We start from the raw sequence: 22052 nt of genomic DNA, 5'->3' as shown, positions 1-22052 counted from the left end.
TTAAGAAGGATTGTGAGAAACTTAAAAAATAATTCACAATAACCAATAAGGCGCCATATAAATTCATTGTCCAAATGCTGTTAAGAATCCAAATCTGCATTTAAGAGGCCAATTTGGATTAATTGATGCAGGAGAAGTAAATTTAGATACCCCACAGCACTGCAAGACTGATATTCTTCTTGCTCCTTGGGAAATACAAATTTTTAGAGGTAAAAAGTACAACCAAGTCCTTGATAACTCCAGTAACAAGTCCCAGCTTATCTGTTTAGTCTTTTTTCTAATGTAAATATTTGTATTTCTGTTTCTATTGTCTGTGACTTTCAAGTACAGTTTCTTTTCTGGGCTGGGTTAGTTTTTGACACGGTTTTAAGAATTTTCTTCCCGTTTTTTTATCAACGAGGTTGGGATTTGAAAGCTTTAAAATATTTCTTTCAGAGACAACTGGCCCTGGATCCATGCAAAACTTAGTGAAAGCTTAAAATCCAGGCATAAATTCCCTTAAATTCAATATTTGCATGGCAGGGTAATGCCCTGATTTTCCCTTTTCCCTGTTTTTTGTCTATTAGATGTGGATGCATCAAGGTTTTGCAGGATTTTTTTAGAACTGGCTGCGGAGTTGATGATTTTGTGAGGATTTCCAAGCTTCAACATTTCCAGTAGGGCCTCATTTCTGCCAAAATCAGGGAAAACTGAAAAGGCGAGCTGAGTGCAGGCCCAAAAAACCAAATTACAGCACAGAGAGGAGAACAAAAACCCAAAAATCAGGGCTGGGGAGGAACGGGGAAAGAGGAAGTTGAAATCAAGATGTAAAGAGGGAATTTTGACCCAGAAATTTTAGCTTTGCATGTGGAAGTGAAAATCAGGGTTAGGGGTGAGCAAAGGGAGAGGACAGAAGTGAAAAGCTCAGCCTCCTGTGTTGAAAGAAAAGGCTGGGAAATACCTGAAAATGGAGAATTCTCTTGTATTTTGGGAGGTGGCTGTGGCTGGGGAATAAAAATCAGGGCTGGATCAAGTAAAAGAGCTGCTGATCCTGTTTTTAAAGAACAAACAGATTAGAAAAGAGAAATAAAATCAGGTTGTGACAAACTTCAGCCAGTTGTAACTGCCTGGACTGAAGTCAGAAAATGTTAAGAGGAAGGAAAATCTCGAGCTGCAACTCGAGGACGCAATGCGAGGCTGGTTCCTCTTCCAGAGGGCAAAAGAGGAATTAAAAATGAGCTGGATTTTATCTCTGGGTTTGTTTTTTGGGGGGTTTTGGGGGTTTTTGTGGTGGCAGTGCTGTGGAATTGGGGAAACGGCAGTGGGCTCTTAAGAAAATCAGACAAAATAATTCAAGTTCTGATTTTTGTCAGAGGACACGGAGAGAGATCCCAGATGTCCATGGAGTTCCAGCAGGTTGAATTTTTTTGGGGAATTCAAGGAGCTACAAGAAAAACTAAAATTTTCATCATTAAACCAATGTGAACAGCTAAAAAAAAAAATCAGAATCTTAAAGTTCAGAAATCTTTATACTTCTCATCAAAAACCCAGTGAACCCTGTGTTCCTAAAGGTTTGATGGAGTCTGGCACCAAAGAGAACAAATATTTTGGGGAAAGGGGAAAGTCCTTAGTTCAGGTCATGATTTCCATCCATCCACTCGAGGGTGAGGTCTGAAAATTATTTGCTTTATGCTCCTGAAGGAAAGAACGGAATTGTTCAGTAAATTGGGATTAAACATTTGATTGAGGCCTGATTTTCCACGGCCTTGCTCTGGATTTCTGCTTGGGCAGCTCTGTTAAGAGCTCCTGATATAAATCAAACCATCGAGCGCTGCTACTTGAATTTATTTATTGACAATTACAAAGATTTTGGAAAGCTCATTTTCTGTATTTTTCATCCCAGAGCATTTTTCATTTCACATCATGCTGCATGTTTCGGAGGTGCATCAAGGAAGAAAAAATTTCTGTCCAACCACTGGGAAAAATCGGGTTTAAAATGGTAGAAATCTGCAATGAGGAGTAAAAAAAAGATAGATTTTAAAGAATATAAGTTATGGTAATATAAAGATATTTTTAAATTTAATTACCTTAGGTCCTTTGGTTCTCCAGGAAATGAGGAGAAGAATTTTTTTATCCGGGTTGGAAAACACTTTAGTGCAGCAACAAGTCAACCACCACGCTACCATTTAGCAGCGGGTGTGTGTGGAACTTATCATTTCAGATCTTAAATTCCATCACCAAACTGAAAATCCTCGATGAGAGAATAACATAGGGGCCAACACTTGGGGGATGAAGAGAATTCCCATTCCAGCAAATCGGGAATGATTTCCAACACCCGCTTGGCCCACCCAGACTTTCACCGCGGCTTCTTCCCCCTGGTTTGACTTCTCAATGAAACAAAGGAAACTGAGGGTTCTGCTTAGGAAACTGAGGGTTCTGCTCTTGCTGGCACAGGTGGTGGCCCTGGGGGACGTCCCCGACGGGACCCTGGTGACGGTGATGGCCGGGAATGATGAGAATTACTCGGCGGAGCTGCGCAACGCCACGGCGGCCATGAAGAACCAGGTGGCGCGCTTCAACGACCTGCGCTTCGTGGGCAGGAGCGGCAGAGGTACAGGGGGGTTCCAGCTCCAGCTCCTGCCCCTGGGCACGGAGCTGGGAGCTGTTGTCCACCAGGGAACGCTGGAAAATCCAGCACACCTCCGTTCCAAAGGCGCGGGATGGGTTTCCGCCTTTCCTCCCGCTTTTTCGCGTCGCTCTGATTTTTAAGCGGTGAAATCCTGTTGGGGGAAAAAAAAATGAAAATCCACCCAGAGAGTGACTCTGGCAGCCACCCTTCCTAATTCAGGCAGCACATTATTACCCGTGGTTATGTTTAAGTGGACGATTTTCAATTTAAAATGAGAATTTTCAGCTTGTGGTCATCTCGGGGCTCCCCAGCACTCTCTGCAAAAACTGATTTTTGCAACAGAGAGAATCAGGCTAAAAATACAAATAATTCCCACTTAGATCTAAAAAATTTGCAGGTTCCTGACCTGCTGAATGCTCTTTCTCCAAGCTTTTTTCCTCTCAAAATTCAACAGTCACGGCAGTTGATGTCTCCTGCAATATGGAGAGACCAGGCAGAGCAGAGGGGTTCAAAATCTGATTTATCTCTGCCATAACCAGTGGTTACTGGTAGAAATAAAAAGTGTAAATAACAAATAAGAGTTGAAGCTGACTTAGAGTGGACTATACAAAAATATTAGGAAGCTGCAAATAGCACCTGACGTGTTGCCTGTGAGTGGGCAGGTGCACAAAGCTTCATCCCAAAACAATCAGCAGAATACCCTTTAAAACTTCACTCCTTAATCCTAAATCCCATTAATTCCAAAAGAAGCACTTAAAATAAACTAATGGAATGGTGTGGGGACTTCAGGGAGGTTGGGTCAAACCCCCAAAGAGAAGCCAGCGAGTTGGGGCTCAGAAAAACCTCAGGAGAAGGAGCAGCCTCTCTCTTTTTTGTAAGGTCAGGGATGAAAATCCATCACATTTCCAGTGTGAATTCAGGTGTTTTATTATGTATTTTCCTTCTGTTTAATTTGTCTTTAAAATTGGAAAGGGGCATTGTGGTATTCCAGCATTTTCCAGGGCAATTTAGTGACAGGGCAGCACCTCCTGAACGTCAGGAGGTCTCATTTTGGAGCACTTTGTGCTCTGGTGTCCCTCAGAAGTCAGGGAGTGCTGCCCCTTCCTCACCACTTCTCCCTCCCTCCATTCCCATGTGACACCCGAGCCGTGTCCTGGTTCCATACACGGATTCCTGATTTCCAGGAGAGTCCCAAAGCTGACCCACTTCTGGCTTTTATTCCAAACGGGAGATGTGTCAGGCTGGAGAGGAGGAAGTTCTCCTGATTATACACAACAGCCCTTCCTCGCCTTTGAAGTGAAAAGCACCCGTGGACACCCTTCCAACACAAACAGCGCCACAACGCTGCAGAAGCGCGGCCCTGCTGGAGCACTAAACACATTTTAGGGATAAAAATCCCCATCCAGTTTTCCTCTGGGTGCTGCAGTGTTTTTAGCTGAGGGTACAGAGGCAGCTGCCTCTCAAATTGTGTTGTTTGGGCCGTCTTCAAATGGAAAACACGCGCAGCTGAGAACGTCGCCTTGTAATGCCAGCGAGGAATAATAATAGGGTAATGCAGAGCAAATTATATCCATTTACTGAAAACATGAGGGATGCTGTAATGTCTAAAAGTATCAGTCATTAAACGTGGTCATTTGGAATATTAAAGGTACCACCTTTTCAGTAAATGGAATTTGCATTATGATTCAGAGCTGACTGTTTAGAAGATTCAAATGAATAGCTGGCAGAGTGCTGGAGAAGCTCATAAAAACAAACCTGTAGTTCAGTTCCTGGCCATGGTAATGAGGCTGGAAATCATAACAGGCAACTGGGGGAGCCTCAAGGTCAAAATCCAGCAGCTGGGACAAAGCAGGCCCTATTTCTTGGGAATAGGGAACCCTTACCCCGCTCCTTTAGCTGCTCACACACCAACCCGGGCTTTCCAGGTGTGCTATCCAGAGCCAGGTGCTGAGGATCCTTTAAGTGGAGGGATTTGGGAATGCTGCGTGCTCTTAGTCAGGCTCCCAGGTTCAACATCCTCACCTGCCCATCTTTGGGGCGGTGACTAATGGATGCTTTTGTTTACTCCCCCGCCAGGGGATTGTTTTCCAAAGGTGGGGATTGTTTGCCTTTGTGCGGGATTTGGGAGCTGCTGTTCTGCGGCATTTGCACAAAGCCTGCAGCAGAAGGTGGCTGCTTCAAAGGGCACTGCTGCCTTTGATACTTGGCTGCAGGAAAATGAACCCCGACTTTGTTTGCCGTGGAATATTTGAGCTGGGATCAGCTCAGTGCCACCGGTGATAATGCGGTGCCAGGGGCGTTGTGCGAGCAGGGACTGAAAGTTCACGTCGGTTCAGGCCACGGTGGAGGCTCCTTGTGTCCCTCGGGGGATTTAAAATCCGTCTTTTAAATCCCTGATGGAGAATCAGGAATGGTTTTGAGTCGCAATCATCAGAATCCCCATTAAAATCCCCTTCAGCAGCCACAGCTCTGTCCCTTCTGAGGAGGAAATTCCCATTCTTGACACCCTGTGTGAATAATTTCAATTTCTTCTGTGAAATGCAGCAAGACAGTCTGCATCAAGGATTATTTTCCATGTTTTCCTCCTGGTTTTGGGAGGGTCACAGTGAATCCCCCTGGTCTGCGGGCTGATTTCCCCTCATCAATATTTGGCACCAAATATCAGCCAAAGTTTCAGCTTCGTTCCGTGCCCAACACCCAGAGTTTGCTCCGTGCTGCTTGTTTTGAGCTAAAAACCCAAAACATTTGATTTTCTTCACACCCAAAATAGGAGTGAGACTGTCACAGGCCACCCAAAACCTGGAGATGTGGTAGGAAAGCAATTTGGCTTTTTCTTCCTCAACCAAAGAGACTTCCATTGGATTTGGCCGGGATCCAAGGCTCCAATTCCTCAGCCCAGCATTGGAGAATGCTACTGGGCAAACCTGCCCGTCTGGCTCGGGAGTCATTTCGGGAAGAAAAATGTCCTTTTAAAACTCCAGCCAATCTCAGCCTCCCCCCTTGGCCTGATTACCTGCTTAAAACAAAATTAATCTTGATTTTTTTGCCCTCTGTTCGCGAACATTCCGAGCTTCCAACTGCTCCTGCTGCAACGTATCCCTGTTTTTTTAGCGGATAAAGAACCGGTTTAGGTCACTCTGATGAAATGGATCTGATGTAAAAAGCCTGACATTGTAGAAGTTCATTGGCTACAATTAAAAATAAATAGTTATTTTGGAGAGGGAAAGCTCTGTGGCTTGGGGAACACGACATATTTTCCTCATGGAATCATTAATCCCAGTTCCTATCTTCTTTGGAGGATGTAAGATTCCAAAAATCCCCAAAAATAAACATGTTTTCCAGATGAAAATGATTATTAATGGGTTATCCTAAGAGTAGCTAATGGAGAAGTGTCTTGGCTTGCTGCAGGAGATCTCAATCTAAACCTGAGAGTTGCAGCTCCAAGAGAGTTTTAGAAACTGCACCTTGGAAAGGATGGAAAATTAAATCCATGCATATATTTCCTTAGGTTAGAGTAATTGGAGTAAATTTTGTGATATTTTTCAATTTCCATGGAGCCAAAGCAGGTGTAGCTTTGTAGAACATGAGAGATTTTACCAAGCACAATTTCTGCCCTCAGGACTCTTCCCTCTGGATATCATTCCCAGGGAAATAAAAAATCACTCTAAGACAAAAATCTCAAAAATACTCAAACTCCCAAAATTACTGGCTGGGATTCCAAATCCAATTATTTTTATTGGTCTTCCCAAGCCAGAATTTTGCTCCTTCTGTGCAGGCTGCGTTATTTGAGCACTTGGTTGAAATGGATTTTATTTTTTTGACTGAAATGCACTCAAAATTATAAAAGTATGTGCAAAACAGAGGATGCTGCCCTTCAGCATGGTCGTAAAACCAGTATTAAGCAGGCGTCCAGGTTCTGATCCAAGCCTTTGGAATGCTGCAGAGGACGTGGGATCAGATCCTGGAGTCACAATAAGCAGAGTTTGCCAGATGGGATGAAAACAGGAGAAATCCATCAGCAATCAGCTGGGAAAAAGGGTCATTTGATAGAGTTTAAAATCAAATATTTATTTGGAGTTTGGATTGATAAGGATGTGGCATTTGAAGGATGCTACAGCCAGTGGAAGGGAATGGGAAAGTTCTTTGAATATTGGGAAGAAATTCTTCCCCATTAGGGTGGGGAGGGGCTGGGATGGAATTCCCAGAGCAGCTGTGGCTGTCCCTGGATCCCTGGCAGTGCCCAAGGCCAGCTTGGAGCAGCCTGGGACAGTGGAAGGTATCGCTGCCCAGGGAACTGGATGATCTTTACTGTTCCTTCCAATCCCAAACCATTCCATGATTTCATGACTCAGTGAAAGGAAGGGGCGGTGTCCTGGGCGTGTGTTAGAGGCTCTTTGTGCTTCCATGATTCTTCTCCAAGGACTCTTCTCCCTCCATTCTGTTATGAATGGTGACTTTTCCCTTAAAAACCAGAGGCCAGGAGTGATACATTTCTTTTTAAGAGATTTGGGGTGGCTTGGTTGCGTCATTAATTTGAGCCAAGATTTCTGTGCGATCCCAGTGAGGCTGAGCAGCAAACCCAGCCCTCCAAGGCGATGGAAACCTTGGCAGGGAGATAATGAAAGGAGGGAAGGAGAGAAAAAGCCTTTCCCAGTGCCCAAGTTGCCTTGGGCTTGCTCTGAGCAGCTTGGGTTGTGCAAATCTCCAGTTGTGGAATTAACCCCATGGATGGTGCTGCTCCTCACAAGGGTTGGACTCCCAAAAAAACATCCAGGCTGGCCCTTGGCAGAGATGTAAGAGAAGAGAAAGGAAAAGCCTCTCCCACTGCCCTGGGTTCCTTGGGCACATTTGCTCCGAGCAGCCGGATTCAGGAATCCCTGATTGAGGAATTAACCCCACAGATGATGCTGCTCCTCACAGGGGTTGGACTCCCAAAAACATCCTGAGGGATGAGGCTGAGCAGCCAACCCAGCCCTCCAAAGGGCTGGAAACCTCATCAGGGAGGCAGTGCCAGGAGGAAAGGAGGGGAAATCCCCTTCCCAGTGCCCGAGGTGACTTGGGCTTGCTCCGAGCAGCTGGGGGTGTATGAATTACCTCCATGGATGATGCTGCTCCTCACAGGGGTTGGACTCCCAAAAACCATCCCGAGGGATGAGGCTGAGCAGCAAACCCAGCCCTCCAAAGGGATGGAAACCTTAGTGCCAGCAGGAAAGGAGGGGAGAAGCTTTTCCCAGTGCTCAGGGTTCCTTGGGCACTGCTCCGAGCAACTGGGGGTATGAATTTCCAATTGTGGAATTAACCCCATGGATGGTGCTGCTCCTCACAGGGGTTGGACTCCCAAAAACCATCCCATGAGATGAGGCTGAGCAGCAGACCCAGCCCTCCAAAGGGATAAAAAACTCAGCAGAGATGTGGTGGCAGGAGAAGAGAGGAAAATCCTTTCCCAGTGCCCAGGGTTCCTTGGGCTTTCTCTGAGCAGCTGGATTCAGGAATTCCTGATCAAGGAATTAACCCCACGGATGATGATGCTCCTCACAGGGGTTGGACTCCCAAAAACCATCCCGGGGGATGAGGCTGAGCAGCAAACCCAGCCCTCCAAAGGGATGGAAACCTTAGTGCCAGCAGGAAAGGAGGGGAGAAGCTTTTCCCAGTGCCCAAGGTGCTCCCTCGCTCCGAGCAGCCGGATCTGGGAATCCATGGCTGTGAAATTAACCCCATGGGTGATGCTGCTCCTCACAGGGGTTGGACTCCCCAAAACCATCCCATGGGACGAGGCTGAGCACACCTACAATGGCTCTGCCAGCTCCCAAAAGCCCCTCTCTGCCTAAAAATTTACTAAAAATTTACTAAAAATTTACTAAAAATTTCATCAGGGAAAATAAACTCCCGCTCCAAACACGTCAACAGGAGAAAAATAACGGCAGAGGGCTCGGAGAACTTCCTGTCTCCGGGAGCATTCCTGCTGTAAACAGTGGTCATGCCAAGTGCTGAACCACTGCCCTCAGTCCAATAACAATAAATCTATTTTTTGGTTCTGCACAGCTCCGCTTGCACATTTTTGCAGCGGCGAGGATGAGGCAGACGCCACGCTCGGAGCGTTTTCCCAAATTTTTTTTTTTTTTTTTTTTTTTGCCTTGATAAAAGGACTTCCCAGAATGTTGTTTAGGGAAAACAAAGTACCTCTCTAGATGAAAAGGTTACATAGTTTCGAGAGATCTGTTTGCCCTGCAGCTCTTCTCTTGTTGGTTTTATACTTTTTATTCAAGTTTGTCTTTATTTTGCTGTTTGTTCTTTTGGTGCCACCCTTCAGAACTCCTGGAGTTCTGGTCAAAATACACTGATTTTTGTGGATATGTGTGTCCCCATATCCCAACTCCAATAAGAGGAGCTATTTTGTCACCAAAATAAAATCCTGCTGGGAGATAAATCAGGCTTAGTGCTGGCCACAGAACTTGAGCAGGAGTGAGGATGCTGCAAATCAGTGGCTCACAATATCTGTCACGAGAGTCTTTTCCAGCACAGTCATGTGCATAAACCCTCATCCAGCTGAATCAGTCTCTGTTCCCTTCCAAAAACCCTTTAGGAGCAACAAAAAATATTAAAAATAGACTTTTAAAATAATTCTTTATTATCTTAACGCTGCACCTCTCCAACTTTTTTGCCCCCATCCTGCTCCCCAATGTTTTTCCCACCATATTACTTCCACAATTTTCTCAGCCTCTCCAAATCGTTATTCCCTTCATCTCTGCCCCCTTTCCTCCCTCTCTGGATGATTTTTCTGGGAGTCCCCTTGGAGAGCTGCAGCCTCTAGGCACAGGGTGGGAATTCCGTGTAAACCTTTAGCACCGGGGCAGGTTTGGGGCTCAGAAAAGGATGCAAGGAAGGATCCTAAATTCCTAAACTCCTGTTGCCTTTTCCCACTGAAGGTGTGTGGGGAGGAGGTTCTGGAGGAGGAAGGAGCTGCCTGGAGGGCTCGGTGCCATCAGAGCTCTCTGGCGGGGCGGTGCTTGGAGCTGTGTGTCCACATCAGTTCCCTGAAATTTAGGGAGGAACTGAAGGAAAAGCTTTGGCAAAGCCACAGATTTTCCACAGGCTGGACTTTGTGCACAAAGGCCTGCTCACCTCCAAGGCCACAGAGCTGGAAGTTGGCAGCTTCCAGGTTGGTAATGGCAGCGTTATCCCCCTCCCTGGATATCCATCGAGTGACCCCGGGGCTTTTCTGAGCTCTGGGATCGATGGGAGCTGCATTAGTGGGATGACAGCACGGAGACTCCTTGCTCCAAGCAAATCAGCTCTGAGGAAACAGCCCCAGAGCAGCTGCTGAGCTCAGAGAGCTCCTGGAGGAATGCTCAGGTTGGGATTGATCTGCTTCAGGTGGAATTCAGGGGGTGAATATCACTCTCCACAGCTCCTGAAAGGTGGCTGTGGCCAGCTGGGGCTGGGCTCTTTCTCCAGGCAGCACTGACAGAAGCAGAGGACACAGCCTCGAGCTGCACCAAGGGAAATATGGGCTGGATATCAGGAAAAGGTTTTCACAGAAAGGTGATAAAGTTCTGGAGTGGCTGCCCGGGGAGGTGGTGCAGTCACCATCCCTGGGTGTGTTTAACAAAGCCTGGATGTGGCACTGGGTGCCAGGGTTGAGTTGAGGTGTTGGGGCTGGGTTGGACTCGATGGTCATGGAGGTCTCTTCCAACCCGGTGATTCTGGGATTCTGTGATTCTGTGAACTCCCCACTGCAGGAACGTCCCTGATGGTGGTGGAAGGGTTCCCTGCCTTTCCTGCTCAGACAGGGTTCTGTTGCTCTTCCAGGGAATCCACACCCTCCCTGCTCCCTGCAGCTGCAGCCTCTGCCTGGACCTCTGCCCAGGGTTTGTTCCCAGCTGTGCCATGAAACCATGGAATGGGGTGGGAAGGAGAGGACCATAAAGATCACTTCATTCCAACCCCTCTGTCTTGGGCAGGGACAATTTTTCCTATCCCAGGTTGTTCAGAATCACATCCAACCTGGCCTTGGACACTTCCAGGGATCCAGGGGCAGCCACAGCTGCTCTGGTCATCCCCACCCTCCCAGGGAAGGATTTTTTCCCAATATCCCATCCAGCCCTGCCCTCTGGCAGCAGGATCCATTCTCTGTGTCCTGGCACTGCAAAAGGGAGAGGGACTGAGCCAAAATCCAGGTCTCCAAGGGATTTTTCCAAGTTCACAGGACAATGCACCATGCCATGAATGTGCCTCGGAATGGGACGTGCCAAAACCACAACACCGAGGACACGAGGTTTGCCTGGTGTGAGGATTAGGCAAAGGAGGAGAAAAGTGCTTCGAGGGAAGAAGAAACCACAGGTTCAAACAGAAAAGCAGCAAGAGAATCCCAGAATCCCAGAATGGTTTGGGTTGGGAGGGGTTTTAATAATCACCCACTGCCAGCCCTGCCATGGCAGGGACACCTTCCACTGCCCCAGGCTGCTCCAGCCCCAGTGTCCAACCTGGCCTTGGGCACTGCCAGGGATCCAGGGGCAGCCCCAGCTGCTCTGGGAATTCCATCCCAGTCCCTCTTTACCATCACAGGGAACAATTCCTTCCTAATATCCAATAAAAGCCTTCCTTCTCTCAGTCTGAAGCCATTCCCTGTGTCCTGTCCCTCCATCCCCTGGAAATTGTCTCTCTCCATTCCTTGGAGAAGAGCAGCAGCTTCCAAACCGAGGGGAGGGGACAGAGGCTGCAGGTCAAGGCCAGCTGACCTCTCTGAGGGCCTGGGCTTGAGGCCTCGAGGGCTTGGGGGTGTTTTTCAGGGATTTCCCCAGAAATCCCCCTGGACTGGGGGAAGGGGAGAGCTGAGAGGTGGAATTTTGGATTTAATCCCACTTGAGGCGGATAAATCTGCCCGTGAATCTGGGCCTCAACCTCTCCTTGTCTCTGTCATCCCTATAAAGTCTGGGGGATAATTTCTACCTCAAAAAGCTGATGAATGGTCTGAAATGAAAGCTGGGCTCAGGACTATCATTAGGCTTAAGGATCCAAAGGCATTTTCAGTGAGAAGGTGGGAGAAGCTTTGCAGTGGAGCCATTTCATCCTGAACTGTCCTTTCCACCTGATCTTCCTGTTTTTCCCTTTCCCTGAACTCCTCAGCAGTGACACGGCAGTCAGGACAGTTTGTGGGTGGCACTTTGTGGAGGTCAGCTCATTTCTGATCACTCCACAAGCAGCCCAGACGAGCACTTTATTTAAAACAAAAATGATGTTGCACTGAGGGGAAAAAAAAAAAAATTCCCTCATATTTAGACCACAGCTTGGAAATTGTGATTCAGGTTTTGGGGAGCCCATGCACAGAAGGAAGCATCAGAAATTTCAATCAGGGCCATTTTTGGGACAAAAATAGCTCCACTCTCCCCAGATGTGTGTTCAACCATTATGTTTGTGGAAATTGAGTATCTCTAAATCAAGCCTTCAAATATTTTCATAATAATTCTTGTTTCTAAGGGCTCCAGCTGAGATCTCCTCATGCCGGGGCCAGGCACCCCAAGCACTTCGTTCCTGCTGGGCTGTAATTATTGTCTCCACCCAAATTCATCAGAATTTTATGGTGGTTACTGCAGCAGCTCCACTTAAGAGGTAGAGGCTGCTTGGCTTTTCCATTAAATGTTCTTCCTTCCCCCCCTCCCTGCTCCGTGGATTTCATGCTTTTAATCCATTCTGGAAACTTGATATGCAGGCTTGCAGTCTCAGGCAGCATCCCATCCCAAAAATTCAGCACCAACAGGGTGCTGGGGTTGGTTTTGAGGACAAAAAACCCATTCAGCAGAGGTTGGTGTTACTGTGGTTGCACAGACACATCCACAGGAAGCACCACAAAGCCCCAAAGCCGGGATTTCCAGGGGAGCTCAGGATGCTGAGACACAAATGAGGCTCCTGGCAGCCAAATTCCTCCCAGAGCTCAAAACCCACTCTGGAGTTGGCCATCAGCACCCAGGGCATTCCTGGGGGTTACGTGTTTGGGGTCGTTGGGGTTGCCAGAGGTGACTCGTGGCTGTGTCACCTCCTGGGGTGGCTTTTGTGTCCCTGTGCCCCCAGAGGTGAGAGCCCACCTGCAGAGCTGCCCCAGCCCTGTCCCAGCCCAGGGAGGAGCTGGAGCTGCTGCAGAGAGCCCAGAGGAGGCTCCAGGATGAGCAGAGGGATGGAGCAGCTCTGCTGGCAGGAAAGGCTGGCACAGCTGGCATTGTTCACCTGCACAGGAGAAGCTTTGGGCTGAGCTCAGTGTGGCCTTGCAGGGCCTGGAGGAGCCCCAGGAAACCTGGAGAGAGACAATTTCCAGGGGATGCAGGGACAGGACCCAGGGAATGGCCTCAAAGTGAAAAATTACAGGTTTAGATCAGGTATTAGGAAGAATTTCCTCCCTGTGAGGGTGCTGAGGCCCTGGCACAGGGTGGGCAGAGCAGCTGGGGCTGCCCCTGGATCCCTGGCAGTGCCCAAGGCCAGGTTGGACACTGGGGCTGGAGCAGCCTGGGACAGTGGGAGGTGTCCCTGCCATGCCAGGAGTGGGATGAGATGATTTTTAAGGTTGCTCCAACCCAAGCCACACTGGGATTCTCTTGTAGGACACCCTGCCTTCGGAGGCCTCCTCTTTTTTATGGCCTCTTTTATTTCCAACCTCTCCCAGATTCTCAGGTATTTTCCTACTTCAGCTCCTTCCTGATCAATGGCCACGACCATTTCCTACCCCTGCAACTCAACTACCACATATTTTCATTCTCTAAACACAACAAATTGAGCTTTTGTGGCCTCTCTGCTTGGGCACATTGACGGGAAAAATCACACCAAGGTGGCAGCAGCAGCAGCCTGAGAGAGGGAAAACAGGAATCTGGTTGTAAAACTCCTGTTTTATGTGAAATCCATGAACTTTTCCAAGGAATGCCCACCAAATCCAAGCTGCTGGAGGAGAGAAGTGCCATCAGGTGCCACCGGCTGCCCTTTTCCACACTTGCCAGGCTGGCAGGGCAGGGAGCAGCACAGGATGGTGTCATCACCCCAGCCCACGGCCCGGGGAAGTGAAACCCCTCAGCAGCACAGAAGTGAAACTGGCTGCACACAAATTGTCAAATTCGAGTGTAAACATCTGCCCCCCTCCCAAAAAAAAACCCCACAGACAGAAAAATCGCGGCTGTTTTAGTGAGCTCAGCACCATCCTTGCAAGGTTTCACAGCCTCTTGTGCCAGGGAGAGGCTTCTGAGGGCTCCAGGTGAGATGCCGAAGGTGTTGCCTGCTCCAGGAAGCGATAAAAAGCAGCACTGAGGCAGAAATGTGGATTGAAATTGGCACTGATACGTTTTGGCATGCTGGGTGCTCGTGCCATCGTTTCTCCGAGGGAAGGGATTGGAATGTTGGTGCCACTGCAGCACAAGAGGGGGAAAGTGGCTTTAGAACCTCCCTCCCACCTCCTTGAGGCAGCTGAGATTTCAGGGAGCAGCCTCAGACTCCTCCAGGGGAGCTTCCCAAGATATCTGTGCTTTTTTGGTATCCTGGGATCCACTTGAAACTCCTCTGAGGATCCCCCAGGGTCTGTCCATCCCTTGATTCAGGCACTTGCTAGCCCAAGTAGCAGCCCCAGCCTCCTGCCCATGCTGATTTTTCTCTTTCCATGCAACCTGCATCCACCTGAGACTCCTCCCAGGCATTTTTGGGGAGCCTTTTCAGCTCTTCTCCAAGGAACTGAAATCCCAGGTAGCAGCAAAACTCAGGGCCTGAGTTACCTAGATTTGAACAGCTGGAAAATAACAGAGCAGCAGCAGCAGCTCCCACATCTGCCTGGGTCAATATTTCATGTCTGTAGCTCAGGATGATATTTTTGACTTCTGAAACAAGCAAATGATCAGGGAAAATCTCCCCAAGAGTGACAGGGACTTCCCTTATCACCCAGATAAAGTCTAATTCAATCTGGGTGCCTGCTGAGCCTGACAATGTCTCTATTCCTTGATTTCAGTGATGTAATTTGGGTTGCTCAATGTAATTCCTATGTTGCCTGAGGTTAAAAGTGCCAAAATAATTGGTGCATTTTGGCTGAGCACCGTTATTTTGATTTCACCAAAAGAATTGAAAGGATTCCACCCCAAGTCAAAACCTTCTGGGAGCGCCACAGCAGCTCTGCTGCTTCCCAGCCCAGATTTGGAATTGTTAGCCAGGAAAAAATGTGGAGAAAGGGAGGGAAAGAGTGTGAAGGGCATGTCTGGAGTGCTGCAGGGAGCTGGGAAGGAAAGGGAAGGGGAAAAGCCAGCACCTGCCATGTCCCTGCAGGGATGAGCTGCTTTTCCAGCTTTATTGTGGAAAAAAAAAAAAAAAATCAGGATTTGGGAGCTGGGGAGGAAATGGAAGGTGAAAATCCAGCACCAGCCTTGTCCCTGCTTTTCCAGCTTTATTGTGGAAAAAAAATCAGGCTTTGGGAGCTGGGAAGGAAAAGGAAAAATGAAAATCCAGGACCAACCATGTCCTTTCAGGAATGAGTTGCAAGAAAATTCAGGGTTTGGGAACTGGGAAGGAAAGGAAATGGTAAAAGCCAGGATCAGCCATGGAATGGTAAAGCCAGGATCAGCTCTGGAATGAGCTGCTTTTCCAACCCTGCTGCATAAAAAAATCAGGATTTGGGGGCCGTGGAGGAAAGGAAAAGGGAAAATTCAGCACCAGCCATGTCCCTGCAGGAACGAGCTGCTTTTCCACCTTTATCATGAAAAAAAATCAGGATTTGGGAGCTGGGAAGGAAAGGAAAAGGTAAAAGCCAGAACCAGCCATGTCCCTGCAGGAATGAGCTGCTTTTCCACCTTTATTGTGAAAAAAAAATCCCATATTCCAGGGGGTTCCAGTTTGCAGCAGGACCCCTTTTGGCCCCGTAGAAATCCAGAACAAAGCATTTATTGATTTAGAGCGCTGGAGATTTCATCTGGGTAAGGAGCTGCTGTGTAAACACTGAGAGAAGAACTTCCTGGAGTGAGAAATGTTCCCAAGGTCAGGTTTATCCTGCTTTGGCAGGAGGGAAGGAGGTGTATCTCCCAAATTTCCAGTTTGACACGTGCTTAAACCCCAAAAAACCCCATAAAAATACACCAACAGCTCCATTTCCCCCTGTGACTGATTCATACGGGCCGTTCTTGGAATCAGGGGATGGTTTGGGTTGGGAAGGACCTTAAAAATCATCCAGTGCCATGGGCAGGGACACCTTCCCCTGTCCCAGGGTGCTCCAAGCTGGCCTTGGGCACTGCCAGGGATGGGACAGCCACAACTTTTCTGTGCCCCACTCTCACAGGGAGGAATTCCTTCCCAAAATCCCATCTAACCCTGCCCTCCCCCATCCGAAACCATTCCTGCCCCTCCATCCCTTGTCCCAAGTCCCTCTCCAGCTGTTTTGGAGCTCCTTTAGGCCCTGGAAAAGTCTCTTAAGTTCTCCCCGGTGCATTTTTTTGGGCCACCACCCTCATTTGGGTGGTTGGACCGTTGGTCTGCGGTGGTCACAATTTACAAACCATCTCCAGCTGAGGTGAATAACAGCTTTATGTCATATTTAAATCCAGTGGCATCTGTGGTGCTGCTGGTAAACAAATCATCTTTTTTTTTTTTTTTTTTTTTTTTTTTTTTTTTTTGATGCCTCTTGCTCCAGCTGCAGTTTTGGTTTTGGGTTTTTTTTTTTTCTTCTTCTGATGAAACAGCACCAGATCAAACATCAGAGGCAAAGTTTTAGTCTGTGTCAAACCATCACTGGCGGCTGGAGAAAAAAGCCACCACCTGAGCACAGAATTTTGCCTCGTGCAGGCTTTGAACACCTGCAAAAAAAATAAAAAACAACCTTTCACTCCCAGGATGAGCAGCTGTTAATTCATGAAGGGTCAAGTGGTTTCAGCCCTTCTCAACTTACTGATCCGATTTGGAGGGCTCAGGGATAAGAACCAGCAAAAAACTGGCCCCCGTGTCTGGGAGGTGACATTTGGGAATGGATATGGAATGTGCGGATGGCATCCTGGACTGTTTAAATGCAGGAGAGCCCCTGGCTTTGGCAGAGAGGCGGGGAGATGCTGTGAGGAGCCAGAAAAATGGGGGAAATTGATCATTTAGCATGGTTTAATACTGGTACAAAGGGGCTAAAAGGTAGAAAATGGATAAAAAACCTCCAAAATAAAATCATCCTGTTTCTTCCTAGAACCTGGAATTCTCTCCTTAATAGAATAGAAATGTCTGTAATGTCATTTGAGTTGCATTTGGGCCTCACATTTCATAGTTTTCCAGCTATGCCTTTTGTCCTTGTCAGCACAGACATTCTTGGCTGCTTTCCTTCTTTTTTTCCATTCTTTTTATTTAATAATTTACTGTAATGATTTTTTAAAAAGAAAAAAACCCAAACAACCAAACCAAATTTAATGGCACAAAGGTATATTAGGACAAAGCCCAAAAGTAAAAGGCAGTGATTACACCAACCTCAACTCTTTGCCTTTTTCTCCCTCATCCACAGCCAAATTTCTGAAGGTTTCACTCCATTTTTCTCTGTTCTCACTGGGATGACCCTTTATCCATGGATTCAGTGGCTTTTTCAAAGGATCAAAATGAAGTGAGAGGTTCAAGGGCAGGGATCTGGGTTCTGGACAGGGGTCTTCCTTCTTTCCAAAATATAATTCCCTGTCTCACTAAATACAGCACCTAGACCACAAAAACAGAGAGAGAATTTAAAAATATACTTTGTTGACTGGACTGATCTGCAGTATATCTGCAGATTACAGATTATATTAGAGATCAGTTAGAGATTAGTTAGAGATTATATCTCTTTTCCCAACAGTTCTTACTCCCTTTTCCCTCTGCCCATGCAGCCACTTTTATTAGAAGTGTTCCTCCCCTGGCAGCCCCAGCTGATGGTGACAGCGCTCAGGGATGACTCAAGCAGGACACAGGAGCTTCATGTGACCGTGGTGTCACCCAGGATTCATGTTCTCCCCCTGGGTTCCTCCCAGACATTCCCGGGGCAGCAGCTCAGGAGCCTCTTGCTCCCTCTAGAGCTGTGCAGGGCGGTTCTGGAGACTGCCGGGATCCTGCTGGAGGGCAGCTGCTTCTGCTCCAGCCTCTGGAGGGGGATGGACCCGGAATGCAGCTCCAAATTCCTGCATTTCAGCACAGGGCACAGGCAGAGGCTTTGAGCATGGAATCATGGAGAGGCCTGGGTTGAAGGGACAATATCAGAGAATTCCAGAATCCCTGAGGCTGGAAAAGCCCTCCCAGCCCGTGGAGTGCCAGCTGGGCCCGATGCCCACCTTGTCCCCAGCCCAGAGCTCTGAGTGCCACCTCCAGGTGCTCCTTGGGCAGCTCCAGATGCCCTGCTGGGGTGATTCCTGCTCCTGGCCACATCCACCTGCAGCTCCCGCTGTCCAAGGCGGGGGGAGGTGCATGCTGGAGATCACCCTGGGCACAAGAGCCTGGCACAAACACCCAGGGATGGGTTTCCCTCACTCGAAATGTCTCCTTCCCTTTTCATGGAATCCCTGGGGCTGGAAAAGCCCTCCCAGCCCATGCAGTCCCAGCTGTGCCCCATGCCCACCTTGTCCCCAGCCCAGAGCTCTGAGTGCCACCTCCAGGGGACACCTGCAGGGATGGGCACTCCAAAGCTCCCTGGGCAGCCCCTGCCAAGGCCAGAGCAGCCTTTCCATGGGGAAATTCCTGCTGCTGTCCAGGCTGAGCCTGCCCTGGCCCAGTCTGAGGCCGTTCCCTCTTGAACTTCGTGCTTTGTTCTTCCTCTGAAGTTCTCTCATTTTTTCCCAGACTCAAGGGACCTCTTGAGCAACCCTATAAACGTGGGGACAGCTCAGAATCCATCTGAGGTGATGGAGTCCCCATCCCTGCAGGTGGCCAGGGAAGGCCTGGAGGTGGCACTCAGTGCTCTGGGCTGGGGACAAGGTGGGCATGGGGCACAGCTGGGACTGCATGGGCTGGGAGGGCTTTTCCAGCCTCAGGGATCCTGGGATTCCGTGACTTCAGCTGCCAAATCAGTGATACCTGAAGTCCAATCTCTACCAAACCCCCCAGGAGAGTGCCCAGGTAACATTTCCAACCTCAGCCTTGTACTCCAGCCAGGACTGCTCCTGTTCTCATTGCTTTTCTGGAAGGGTTCTGACCTTACACCTCTTGCAATAATGAACGTTCCCAAGAGATTTCTCCTATCCTGGTTGGGAGGGAAGAGCTGATGGCAGCAGTGACTCCTAGGCTGTGCCCTCACACATTTGAGGCCTTGATATCTGTGGGAAGGGTTTCCAAAGGCAGAGCCCTGTCCCACCTCTGGAGAATTTCATCCTTGTGCTCAGCAGGTGCCTGTATCAGGAACCACCAGGGATAGTTCTAGAGACAAACGGGGTCTGAAGTGGCTCTTGCACCCCAAAACCCCTTTCATCCTCATCAAAGACTCCCAGGATGACCCCAGAATGATTGGCTTCCATCCACGCAGCCCTGAGCTGATTTCTGGGTGGTTTTCCATCGATTTATGGGAACGTTGAACCCAGAGGCTCTCGGATTTTGATGTTAGCTCACGGTGCTGGTTTGCTGTGACTGCTGTGACACTTTCATTGTGACTTTTGGAGGCACCCAAACAAGGCCAGACTTTCAGGATGACTTTTGGGGGTGTTTGGTCCCTTTTTCCAGTCAGCAGCAAGGTCAGGTCCTCTCTGCCTGACTCACTTTTGGGCAATCTGTCTGTGCAGACACTCTGCGTGTATTATGCAAGTGTTGTTGGAAATAAAATCTGTATCATAGCACATAAAACCCAGGAGATGCTTATGGCCCTGCTGTCATCCCGAAGCAGGAATACCCACAAACCCCACATTTAACTCCCAACCCCTCCAATCCAACCTTCGTCAACCAACCCCATAAATGATGAATAATTCAGGGATGATAAAACCACTTAAGAAAGCTGGACGGAAAGGGGGCAGAAGAAGCAGGGAATAAAAGCCAGGTGGAATTGCTGGTGAGCAGCAGTGACCCAGGTTTATGCTTCTAGGGGCTGTGGTTAACCAGGATGTGGCTCATGAGTACAAGGAGTGACCTAAGTGTCCTCCTGCTCTGCCAGCTCATGTCACAGCCCCACACAGGCTCGGTCGAATCTGTTCTGGAGAAAAAAATCTTTTAAAAAAAGAAAATCAGCTCCCTCTTCTTCTTTATTCTGGTCCTGTAGACTGGAATTACGGCCACATTTTGCTCCATTGTCGTTGGGGTTTTTTCTGCATTTATTTTCTATATAGAAACCTCTCCAGAGCCTTCTAAAGAAATTAATTGACACCGTGTTCTAGCAGAGCAGTTGATAAAAAAACCCCCAAACTGGAAGCAAGACGGAAATACTGCAGATTAGTCCAGTAAATAAAGTATATTTTAAATTCTCTCCCTGTTTCAGTGGTCTAGGTGTTGTATTTAGTGATACAGGGAATTCTATTTTGGAAAGAAGGAACATCCCTGTCCAGGCTGTTCACATGAGTGTTGGACTGGATGATCCTTGTGGGTTTCTTCCTCTTCTTCTTTATTCTGGTTTTAGAGACTGGAATTATGGCCACATGTTACTGCATTTCACAATCACTGGGGTTTTCCCTGCACTTATTGTCTATCTAGAACCTTCTCCAGAACCTTCTGATGAAATAAATTGATTTTGTGTTCTAGCAGAGCAGCAGGTGCCAAACCCTAAACTGGAAGTCAGATGGAAATATTGCAGATTAGTCCAGTAATTAAAGAATATTTTTAAATTCTCTCTCTGTTTTAGTGGTCTAGGTGTTGTATTTAGTGATACAGGGAATTATACTTTGGAAAGGAAGAAGATCCCTGTCCATTTTAGATTTCGATTTAATATCCTATTTACATTTCTATTGAAATTCTTATTGAAATTTCAATTGAAATTTGGCATTAATTATAGAGCTATTTCTATTTAATTTTTACATTTGTATTTAATATCCTATTTACATTTTTATTTAAATTTCTATTGAAGATTTGCCTTATTTGTAGAGCTACTTCTATTTATTTTTTACATTTGTATTTAATATTCTATTGAAATTTCTATTGAAACTTGGCTTTATTTATAGAGCTATTTCTATTTAAGTTTTACATTTCTATTTAATAGCCTATTTACATTCCTACTGAAATTTCTGTTTAAAATTAGCCTTATTTATAGAGCTATTTCTATTTACTTTTTCCATTTCTATTTAATTTCCTCTTTACATTCCGATTGAAATTTCTATTGAAATTTGGCCTTATTTGTAGAGCTAACTGAAGCAAACAACAGAAATGTGTGGAAGGGAAGAAGCTCCTCACTCAGGCCGGAGCCAGGTGGTGAAATGAGGGAAGAGGCTCAATTTCCTTACAGCAATTCCTGGTTCCCCCTCTCGGGGTGATGTCCCCGCTGGCTCTGGCTGAGAACAGAGATCCCTGCCAGCCCCTGCGTCCCCTGATGCTGAGATAACGCTGCTGGAGCTGCTGCCAGGCAGTGTTTTTACTGCTGCCAAGGCCAACAGCATCAGCTGAGGTCTTCTCAAAGATGCAGAACGTTGCTTCTGCTCTTTCACAAATGCCACGAGTAAATGCAGGGCTAGTGTTGAGTTTTGTCTTCTTTTTTGCCAAGGTCGGGATGAAATGTGTGGACAGTATTTCTTGTTGGGACTCAGATGTTTATCAGTTCTTGTCTCTGTCGCAGTCTCACAAACCCTGAGTTCTGCAGCACTTCACTCCAACAAACTAAAAATGGAGCCCATCTCTCTCTCTCCAAGGCCTTTTAAGGATCAACTGTCCAATTAAGAAATGACACCTTAATTATTTTCACTTTTAACCCAATATCCAACCATCCACAATGGGAACTTATTTATCCAATTCCACAAAACCACCCAAACCCATGGAGAAGGAGGTGAAGGAGAAGGAGCAGCCTCCACCCTAAAACCTCCATCTTGCTTTATATCTGTTCCTGCATCCTAAACCCTTAAACTCTGAGTTTCCCACCCTGTGATATCACACACTTCTGTTCAAACTCCACCCCCACAATCCCAGTTCTGTCATTCCATTTTGGAAGCTTCTCCAGGGCCTCAGGTCAGTGCAGTGTTCTCCTGGGGGTCAGGGCCTGGCAGCACAGAAAGTCTGGAATTCTCAGCAGCCAGGGTTCCAGCAGGGTACTTTTCCCAAAACAGAGCCATGCCATGCACAGAACAACTTGGAAAAAGCCTTCACAATTTTCTTGCTGAATAATAGAGAAACTGAGCCTTGTCCTCTGCTGTGGCTTCATAAAATATTTTAATTCTCTGTGGATGAGCTGTAGGGATTTTTTTTTTTTCCCATTCCCTTCTTTCTTGGCATTGCAGTAGCAGCTGATTTTCAGACAGCTCTGCTTCACGAGATGGATCTGATCTCCTGCTGGCCTCAGCCACAGAGTGTGGGATTTTACAGCCTGCCTGGGGGATCTGAGCAC

The 22052-nt window shown here is 47.5% G+C and overlaps 1 protein-coding gene and 1 long non-coding RNA gene across 4 annotated transcripts in view; one reads left to right on the top strand and one right to left on the bottom strand.

Annotated features, from left to right (window-relative positions):
- RUNX1 (RUNX family transcription factor 1) overlaps positions 1-22052 on the top strand; it is a 176855-nt gene that overhangs the window by 92507 nt on the left and 62296 nt on the right. For all 3 annotated transcript variants that reach the window (XM_068179488.1, XM_068179486.1, XM_068179487.1), the window contains one exon: positions 2434-2590. In XM_068179488.1, the coding sequence (XP_068035589.1) occupies positions 2434-2590 (157 nt within the window). The remainder of the gene's footprint in view (positions 1-2433; positions 2591-22052) is intronic.
- LOC137468128 (uncharacterized) overlaps positions 1-22052 on the bottom strand; it is a 292269-nt gene that overhangs the window by 237702 nt on the left and 32515 nt on the right. The gene's annotated exons all lie outside the window — the stretch shown is intronic.

This window comes from Anomalospiza imberbis, chromosome 2 (assembly GCF_031753505.1).
Source record: "Anomalospiza imberbis isolate Cuckoo-Finch-1a 21T00152 chromosome 2, ASM3175350v1, whole genome shotgun sequence".
Classification (NCBI taxonomy): Eukaryota; Metazoa; Chordata; class Aves; order Passeriformes; family Viduidae; genus Anomalospiza; species Anomalospiza imberbis.
Note: the sequence above shows the minus strand (reverse complement) of the source record. Positions and strands in the feature narration are given on the sequence as shown.